We start from the raw sequence: 10,660 nt of genomic DNA on the forward strand, positions 1-10,660 counted from the left end.
TTTTCATGAGTACTACCAGGGTTGCAGCGGTTGCAGCTAGGACCTGGCTCTGGCACTCCACCACTGTCCTGAAATCATTAGTCTGTATTGTTTTAGAAAAACTGTCACATGACAATAAACAAAAATGTATCAGTACTCGTACTTGTAAGTACTCGGCAAGTACCAGTACTCGTACTCGCAAAACTGGTATCTGTGCATCCCTTTATTTATATTTATAAAAACAAAATCGTACATTATAACAGAGATGTACAAATCCCAGGAGCTCCGTGTGCTCCTTACAAATGGCAGCTGCCTCCTAATTGTTGAATTTTTCTGTAGTGTAGTCTTGGAGCTCAAAAGTATTGGTACATGTACTCGTACTTGTACCGAGTACTGTACTTGGTATCTGTGCAACCCTAATATTAAGATATTTATTAAAGAAATTTATTGTATGAGAAGTTCACTTTTTTACATGTTTTAACCTTGACAAAAGGCCCATTCAGTGATTTGTCAGACTTGGTATTCCAATATGTCACTACTATATACACACATTTCAACAGGGCTCCTTGTGTTGTAGTTGCAATATTTTGACAACTATTGTCAGGTAGTGCAGTCACACCTTGCTTAACAACTGCTACAGGATAATCAGTGCCAGAATAAGGTGCTAAGAGAGTATATTGCTTTTGTTCCACTGAGAATCTGTTTAAAGCTCTCTGTCTGTAAGCAAATAATGTGTATTTATATATCTACGTTTTTAGTCTTCTTAATGCCTTTGCAATTTTCTAAAACATATGATTGGCTGTACATATACTTATAATAATGTAATATTGCTTTCTTTTTCAGATATTTGAAACTTATTATCACTTAGGTATTGCTTTTCAAAATATAAATCAGCATGGCAAAGCTGTACTGCAGTATACCAAAGCACTAGAAGCCTCTTCCATACAAAAGGTATATGTCCTAAATGCATCTAATGTTTGTTTTATCCTATGAAGCAGCTTCTCACAATTAAACAGATTCCATATGCAAAGAGCAAAGTGCAGTGATCCATAGCAACCAATGTGAACATCTTAGTGATCTAATTCTGTTACATGGCTGAACCCTTTACATATGGTGTGGTAGCATGCACAACCAACCTGCTTTTTCATGGTAGAGATGGTTTCCTCTGCACTTTAACAAAATTGTGCCATGGTACTGAATGGAGCCATGGTATTGAATGGTAGCCATGTTGAAAGGTGGGCCTTGTCTTAAAGACCATTCATATGTGTTTGCCATTTGGGCTTCCCATTGAATTTCAATGGAACCAATTATGGAAACATGTCAACAAACATATGTTATTATATATTTATGTGTGTTGACACACATTGTCACATGTACTGATGTGTCATGCAAAGTGCCTCTAAAAGCCACACAGGTGATTGATGCTGAAAGACTTCTCTCTGCCATGTGTTGTAATCACAGGCTGGAACATGGAGAAGATAGCTATATTATACCCAACAAATGAGTAATTATAAAACACCCAGTATAACACCAAGTCACTGACTGTGGTTCCTGTTGTGATTGAGGTGGGGGAGTATCTCCTCTATATTATTGTACAGGACCATGCCCCCTATCCCAGCCCTGGTAATGGGCACATTATCACTATGGAGGACCATACCTATCTAACTGGAAAAACACTACAACATTTTTCTAAAGATTAACATTTACAAAATATGTTGTATTTTTGTACATTTGATTAGTGCACATTGAAAAATGTAAAATACAATTTTATTCGGTGATCCACAAAAAAAAAATCAAACATAGTGCCAATGATCTATATAACAGACTGGGACCTCATTCAGTTGAAATTCTTAAACTGGCCAAGGGACACAAGAAAAGAGTGTGAGGATCACACATTACCTAAAAACAAGTTTGGCATGTCTGGTCAAAGCATGAACTGTGGTTAGTTTGCAGGGTCTGACAGTTGTGATTTACAAGTCTCATTTATCAATATGTTTGTATTGCCCAAGACCAACCAATCAGATCTTCCATAAATTTCATTTCGCTCCGCAGGCAGTTATTATTTGATATTGATAAATGGAAGCAATATCTTTCTGATTCTTTACAGAATGTGTGATATTAGACAAAAAGGTCTGTCTTTGTACTGTATGCTTATTTAAAAAATGTTTGTTATTCATTAAACTGGACATGTCACTAAAACTCGCCCTTCACATTCAGTAGGGCAGCTTTACCAATTCACTACTAATGTTGAGTATACAACTAGATAACCCTTCCACATTCTAGTAAAAGAAAAAAAGTGTTTTGCTATCCCTATTTCAGCTTTTCTCAACGGTTTGTCAGGGTCAGTTTGTCCCATATCCAGTTTGTATCATTTCCATGGTGCAGGCGGGCCAACCAGGACACACCATCATTGCTATGGTGCTGGCAGCTCGCTCACCCCCACCATGGAAATGCATGACATTGATCCATGGCATCTAGGCCCCTCGCAGCATTCAGTAGATGATGGAGGCCTGCTTCTCTCCATACCAGCTCTGCCTCCTACCATCTGCAATGATGCCGCAACCACGCTGAAGATTGTAAGCAAGGACAGTGATGTGAAGAGGGGGTTGAGGACTCTGGTGTGAAGAGGAACTCCTGCTGTGAAAGGGGGGAATCTGATGTGAAGGGGGTGGGCTCCTAGTGTGAAAGAGGGGACTCTGATGTAAAAGAGAGGGACTCTGATGTGAAAGGGGGGACTCTGATATGAAAGGGTGGAGACTCAGATTTAAAGGAAGGCTTTTAATGTGAAAGGGGGACTCTGATGTGACAGGGAGGACTTTGATGTGCAAGGGGGGAGTACTGATGTAAAAGTAGGCGCTCTCATGTAAACGGGGGACTGGTGTAAAAGAGTATTTTTCACAACAAAGAAAAAAAATATTTTGGCTTGAGTTCTCCTTTCAATTATGTTGATAGAACTGATATTGTTATATATACAATTACTAAATCTATGTTGTAACTGTCCCGAAATTCAGTGCATGGAAGGGTACTGTTATAACTGCCAATAACAATAAATCAGAACACTATGGCCCCATGTCCAGTTTTTACAAATTCCTCCTCAAATTTGCCATTACAGTATATCATGAATACCCATTTTACCAAACATGATGGCTTGTTGAGTGGTATTGACCCGTTTGGGCAGATCATTTATAAATAACATATTCTGGAAAAGGATTAGGCAGAATACACAAGCACTTAGTGATGCGAACATTGGGTAAGAATGATGACAAGTTTGGAAGCTGAATGCAATGACTTGTTTTTAACATATGCATTCTATCTCAAATGATTACACGCTGAGGAAATGAAGCAATTTGAGCTCTCTCTCATATTCAGATTCTTGCACAGCGATTGCTAGTCATCACACATACACTCTAGATATCCCTTTTACTCTCATTACATATTTTCCTTTATTTTGTTAATCTTCTCTAAGTAAATGAATAAATAGATAAGAGCATGCTGTCAGCCTCATACCTTGTTATGTGCCCCCTCAGGTTATAATGTTTGTGTTTTTCTAAACGCAGGCAAAGCAATTATAAAATAAATTACAATGTAATTCGGACATTGTCAGTGCCCTGTAGGAGTACAGCAGGTCTTTATTCAGCTTCAATACACCCCTGCTGGGCAAAATTAGTATTTTAATTTGAGATAAATTAAAGACTATACAAGCTAATGTCCACAGATAAATAACATTGTTACCATACAGATCTGGTATTTATCAGTCATGAGCAATGCTGGTGGCCCAGAAATGTTTAAAGCTAAATTGTAATGAAAGTAAACTAATTATGGAAAGCTGGAAAGTAGGCTCCCTAAGGTACCGCATTCTTCCTTCACAACCTCAGCAACCACCCCACTCCCACCACTGTGCCACTGAGGCCCCAAAGTTTCTAAATAAATGTCCACTTTCTGGAAGTAGATATTTGCATAGGATGAGGCGCACCCTTCTCCCTCTCTCATGACAGTTCTTGGGCCTGAATACCAAGAACATTAGATTTTACAGGTGAGCTCACATGGTGCATTGAGAGGGTGGGCAGTGCTGTGAAGGTTGGATATGTGGCACCTACAGGCCGCGTTTAGCATTATTATTCTCTCAGAAGTCACTACAAGTTTACTCTTAAACGGAACTATATTGCCTCAGCCAGCTTTATTTTGGTTGCTTTGTCAAACTTAATGACTGTCTTTATATCTGTTTTTACTTTCTACTGTATATACAATCTTTGTTTTTCAATTGGACATTTCATGCATGAGAAAGAATTTCCAAAGCACCCTGTGTTAGCTAGAGACAGCACAGTAGGCGCTGCTTGCTTTGAGGAACAGTTTGCTTGACTAAAACTTCACTATACATTGGTTTTAAGCACACAACTTTTTGTTTGTTTTTATTACAGAAAATCTGCAATGTTGGCTGCTCTGTGGGAACATTTCTGCACACCCCTGTATTGACCCGTCGAGCTTTTGCATTTGTTAGATGTGGTAAGATGAAAATATATAAATATTTTATCATACAGGTTTATGTAAGAGGGCAAAGTACAGTAACCATTACAGTGACATACGGTACAATAACCGGTATTGAAACTACTCAGCAAACATCAATTCTTGTTCTTACTGCTGTTTGCATCCCCGCTTGTATGATTTACTTTATGTCCCAGGGACACTAGTGGCAGTTGGCACTATAACAGAGATGAAAGGAAAATTCCTGGTGATCACTGTCAAAGATGAGATTTTCGCTAATGTTTGGGTTTCCTCTCATTTCTAGTCAGGTCTCTTTCTATCGAAGACTCAAATATAAGTAAGAACCTGCCAAAGATTCTAACCCTTTCCCATCCTGGAGTAAGACTTTAAGGCAGTTTGCTCTTTGGAGAAAACCTGTGCTGAGAGAAATGTGTAGGTTGCCTTGGCTGACCTCCTTAAAATACTAGCTGCTGCCATGCCAACCCTTTGGCTTCAATAATTCAATCTCACTGTCCATAACAAATATTAGTTTACAGTCATTTCAAGTAAAGGTTCAGTTGAGTTCACTTATGAGTTGTTCCTTCTGTCTGTTTCACATTGTTTGTTTTGGTGCATTACACTATTTTTTTTAGACTAAATTAGAGCAGATACTATGACTGCTAAATCACATAGCCAAAAAAAAAGTGAAAAGGGCAGTAACCCATATCAACCTATAAAAATCATCTTTCATTGCTCTTATTTCTCTGAACGCTGGCTTTTCCAGGTAGCAAACACATTAGTCAAGACATTGTATACCTTTTCATAGATATCTGTACATCAGACCAAATAGAGGGACAACTGAGGAGGGAAGAGGGACAGAGGGATTTGGTCCCAAATGAGGGACAGTTGAGAGGTAAGGTTGTATGGCCATCTTGAGATAAGCAGCGGAATCTGATTGTTTAGTTAACCATAACTTTTGAAATATCTTTTTTTATTTCATGTGTATAGGTTTGCCAAGTACCCTATGGTCTATTATACAATGATCTGGCTTACCTCTGCTCTATATCCAGATAGCAAGATTTTCTTATTGTACTGATGTTCTTTATTCTGTTATTCTCACATGACTGTGCCAAAACCATTTGTGTTATGCACAATATCACTCCTTATTTGTATCAGATGGCCATGGTCAGATACTAAGGAGTTAAGTAGGTTTACATAACGACATCTATAGTTGGCTTTACCCACCCAGAAGCCAGTCTTTAGCACAAACTGTCACATGGAGACATAGCAGAATAAAAGGGTGATTTATGGAAAGGTAAGTAGATATTCTGCAACAATTATAAGCTAAGAATAAAGGCCAAAATATAAGAGTTCTTTTACATAACTATTTTTCTGTTTTGCTAACATGGTGGAGGCACTGCATGTAATACATTTTCATAGGCTTGCCAATCGGTAAAGAGCCTTTGGAGAATTCACTCTCTGGCAGCTATGCATATGTAGACATTAAAAAAGTATTATCTCTGCATGAATCGGTTATTTTGTTTGCAGTAGTCATAATGAACACATTGGTATTCTTGAATACAACTGCTAAATAATACCCCATGGAATGTATCTCCTGTAACATCCAAATGTATTCCATTTAGTATGCTTCTGGTGAAAAAGTATATATCCACAATCAAGCAGTCTCATTTCTCAGATATTTGTTATAACATTAAGTGGTGCAGTGCACAGCCAAGTGCAGAAACATTTGCAGGATTATACTGGCTAAAAATAAATATACCCACCTCAATAGCTTGCAGCAACAAAAAATATATATACGCGTGTGTGTGTATATGTATGTATGTATGTATATATATATAATATATATATATTTATATATACATATATATATAACTGAAATGCATCAGCCAGCTTGCTCAGGTGTTTGTCTCTGTCCCCAATGTCAGAGCAAATGCGGTGGTATCCTATTGCCTTGCTGCAGATGACACCCTGTTTAGTGTGATTTGGATGGAAGCTGGAATTATGGAGGTAGCTGTACCTGTCTGTGGGTTTTCTGTACACTGAGGAACGGAGTAAGCCATTGCTGACAGTTATGGCAGGATCCAGAATGAACAGAGCGAGGGGAATTTATCAAAACTGAAGCAGACAAAATCTGGAGCATGGCAACCAAGCAGCATCCACCTTTCATTTTCAAAGCTGAACTGAACAACCTAAAGACAGAAGCTGATTGGTTGCTATAGGCAACTGCTCCAGATTTTGTCTGCTTCAGTTTTGATAAATGCCCCCCACTGTCTTCTGAGAAATTCATTTTGACTTTTATCGATGGGTGGAATGAATTGAATGATTCATGGAAGTTTAAAATACTTTCTTCTCCTTCTGTCCATATTATAAAAATTGAATTGATATAAAAGGCCATTTTTCAGTTTTCAGTTTTGTGCTAGTTTGACTGACAATTATCCAGTCATGCAACACTGTACGCAAATGAATTTGATTTTTGTGTTTTTTTAAAAATATTTAACTATATAAAGGAAAAAAATACCAAAAAAGTTTGGAAAATAAACTGTTTCCTTTTTTGGTTTTTAAACATATCAAATAAAAATGCCAGGACAGTACAAAAGCCCCCAAATATTCCTTTTTGGAAAATAGACACCCCAAGGTGATTTCATTTTTTGCCAAATGTTTTTGAAAATGAAGAAAGATGCTGTTACTGAAGTGGTTAAACATGGAGCCAGATATGGAGCATCATTATTATATAGGTCAAACAGAGAGAAGACATTGAAGGGGTTAATGTACAGGTCACATACTGTGGGAGGTTTGGGACAAAGAGGATAATGTGCAGGATAAGGGAGGTGAAAAAGTTAATGAGCATGTCACATAGAGACAGATTGGAGATAAGATGTACAGGAGAGGAGGGGGGTGAATGGGTTGAAAAACCATTCCCACAATCAATTACAACCCCTCAGAATGAATCTGCTGCTTCTTATTATCCCTTAATTCATAAATGTTCATTCACAAATGCAACTTCCTCCCATTTCTCTGATGTGAGAGGAAGGGCAGGACCCTCATATGTAAAATGTTTACATTCGGAATCACTGTTATTGGTCAACACAGCAATCACAAAGTACGGCACCATCTAATTGACACATTAGAAATGCACGTCCACCACTCCGCTGTGAAGTGGTTAACAAAAAATTCCAGTTATCTGAAAAATTTAACTTTTCAGCTACCTCTGCACTGCAAGGGGTAACAGCTTGTTTCTTTTTAGGGGCCGGAATACAGAAGATATACTCACTTGATCCTCGGTCCTGTGTGGTGAGCACTCGCCTCTCTCTCCCCCTGGTATGTCCCTCGGTGTCCTCAGATCTAATGCAGGTGAATGAACTTGCATCATATGTGATGATGTCATGGCTCCTTATACCACTGGAGCCCGGGGGAGAAGAGGCTGTAAGGACCAGTCTAGCAGCCAGGCGGGATTGAGGTTCAGGTGAGTATATTTTTTTATTTGAGCCCTTAGACCAAAACAAACAGTTAACCCTTACAGTACAGGGTTACCCCCACTGCAAGGGTTAATTTTTTTAAATGTTTTCAGTTCTTCTTTAAGCAAAATGGATCTCTATGTGAGTGGGTATTCATACATTACAATAACAATAAATATGTTCACTGTGTCAGTGCAGTTTTTTCCTGTTTATATTTTCCACAATTAGGACTGATCAGTGTCTAAAACATAACCTTCACACAGACCCAGTACAACTTGCTATTATACTGAATATACAGTATATACAATAGTTGGTAGAAATGATATGCTAAGTACTTAAATAATCAAATCAAGCATAAAGGTGATGCAATTTCTTGTCTGTTTGTTGGAATATTGCTTCAAATATAAACTATTTGTTTTCTGTTGAAGGTGAAACCAAGAAAGCTCTACAAGATGCAGAAACTGCTATTGTTCTGGACAGCTTAAACCCTGTAAGATTTCTTTTTTCATGTTACAAATACACTTGCTTAGAGGAATATTCCATTTTAATCGGAGGAAAATTAGACCCTTTTTAACCCTTAGTAAGGGCCCTTTGTGGAATTTATGCCTACTCGTAGTTCAGATTAATTGATGTTATCCTAGGGTTTAGCGTTGTTCGGTTTGGTTGGTATCCAGACAAAACTGACATAATGGCAAATTAAAATTTCGGCTGAATAATTGGAATTAGACCAATAACACAATTACTATTAAAATAGTAATAATAACAACAACAATAATATTAACAACAACAACATTAATACTATTGTTTCAGGAAAACAACAGTTTGTTGACAAATGTAGTGTTAATATATGTTGTCTTTTTAAACTATACTTAAAAAACAGCCTCCCATAGCTTTTAGAACACCCCCTTAATGTTATAGCAGGTAAGGTTGAATAAAGACACAAGTCCATCCAGTTCAACCTAAGTGTGTCCGTGTGTGTGTTTGACCGAATTTAATACGCTCTTATTATTTCCCATACCCTTCTATATTTTGTGAACTAAGAAACTCATCTAGAATTTTCTCGAATTTATCAATGCTATCAGCGTACACCACTGACTGTGGGAGGGAATGCCACAATTTTACTACTTGCAAGAAAACTTCTGCACAGTCTAAGATTAAACCTCTTCTCTTCGGACCTCTTGTTGTGTCTATGTGTCATCAACAAAGGTCTTGGTGTAAACATTTTTTCCCTAATGCTGCCCCAAACCAATGAGGTGGATAGAGCCGGACTTACCTTTGGGCATACTGGGCACTTGCCCGGTGGGCCGAGGCTGGGCAGCACAGAATCAGGCAGTGGCGGCTGCCTAATGAGGCAAACTAGGAGGCCGCATGGCACTAAGAGCTGCCTAATTAGAGAGCTGCGCGGTGGAGGGCCCAGTGAGATGCGGTCCGGCTGGCTTTGTACAGGAGGTGGAGGGGAAGCAGCGGGTGGCTCGGGGCTGGCCATAGCATGTGAGCTGATGGTGGGATGTCCCAGAAGCAGGCTGGAGGACTGCAATGTATCCTGTTGGTACTGATGGCACTTCGGGCTGCTGGTAAGAGGAGCAGCACATGTATGCAGGGAAAGGGACTCTGCACAGCTCTCCTGAGACCCCGTACAGCCCACCAGAGACCATGCACAGCTCCCCTGGGACTCCGTGTTTGCTGTATCCAGTGACTGACAGGTTGTGCAAAATGTCCTAAACAGGAAGGGGTGAGGCAAATTTAGATTGGGGGGTGCCCGAGTTTAGTCTTGCCTAGGGCAGCACAAAACCAAAATACACCACTGCTTCTCTGAACTTGCTCGATTTTGTGGGCATCTTTCCTGGAGAAGAGGAGAGGGGGTGTTCTGCAGCTGTGTTCTAGGATGACAATGCCCTTTCTCCATAGCTACAGCATAGTGAGGATTGGGTTTAGATACACTTTAAAATACTTGCACAGTGACTGTTGTCAGCGCACTAACCATTACATATAGTAGTGCGTATGGCCAACATACATTCTGAAAAAGCATATACAAAGAAAACTTCACTGACTGTCATTTTTTATTTGATGTATTTTATCTCATTCAGGATGTGTACTGTGTCAGAGCTCTAGTGTGGTGTACAATGCAAAGGAAAGAGGAAGCTATTAAAGATTTAAATTACAGCCTGCGTCTCAATCCATCTCATGTCTGTTCTCTTATTCTACGAGGCAACATCCAAAAGTACATAGCACTGGAAAAAAATGGATGCATGACACTGAATAATGATCACGAAAAGGTATTGTTTCTGTCTAACTAGATGCTGTATATTTCCATATAGTAATATCATTAATACATTTTATTGTGCACGCCATACCATCCACTTAGCAGTTATTTTGTCACCTTCACTTGGTCTGTCTGCTCTACCATGTCTGGCATTGTTTTCTGTGTTGACCCTTGTGGTGTTAAACCCCCATGCTCAACCTAGATAATGATTGCTTATTCATGTCTTTTCAATAATCTTTATCACTATTCAACTTTCTATTTGCTAAACCATTAAACCCTTTCGCTGCCACCAACATAAGGCTTACGGCGGAACACAACCGCTTGCAGCTGGCCGGGTCAGTAAGCCTTACATCAGTGGTTTTCTCCCTTCTGCTATAAGCTCATGGTCGCTTTAAAAACCATGAACATATATCAAAACGGTCCCCCCCTGACGGCCCCCTGTAAAATAATAGCTGTCATCAGCAGCTAACAAGCCGCTGAT

The 10,660-nt window shown here is 39.1% G+C and overlaps 1 protein-coding gene across 1 annotated transcript in view; it reads left to right on the top strand.

Annotated features, from left to right (window-relative positions):
* The first annotated feature begins 2,423 nt into the window (after positions 1 to 2,423).
* The window catches only part of LOC108791014, a 25,150-nt gene continuing 16,913 nt past the window's right edge, over positions 2,424 to 10,660 (top strand). Inside the window, exons 1-4 of the mRNA XM_018561374.1 lie at positions 2,424 to 2,555; positions 4,398 to 4,482; positions 8,345 to 8,406; positions 10,004 to 10,192. Of these exons, the coding sequence (XP_018416876.1) occupies positions 2,424 to 2,555; positions 4,398 to 4,482; positions 8,345 to 8,406; positions 10,004 to 10,192 (468 nt within the window). The remainder of the gene's footprint in view (positions 2,556 to 4,397; positions 4,483 to 8,344; positions 8,407 to 10,003; positions 10,193 to 10,660) is intronic.

Source organism: Nanorana parkeri, unplaced genomic scaffold (genome assembly GCF_000935625.1).
Source record: "Nanorana parkeri isolate BGI_ZX_2015 unplaced genomic scaffold, ASM93562v1 scaffold520, whole genome shotgun sequence".
NCBI lineage: Eukaryota > Metazoa > Chordata > Amphibia > Anura > Dicroglossidae > Nanorana > Nanorana parkeri.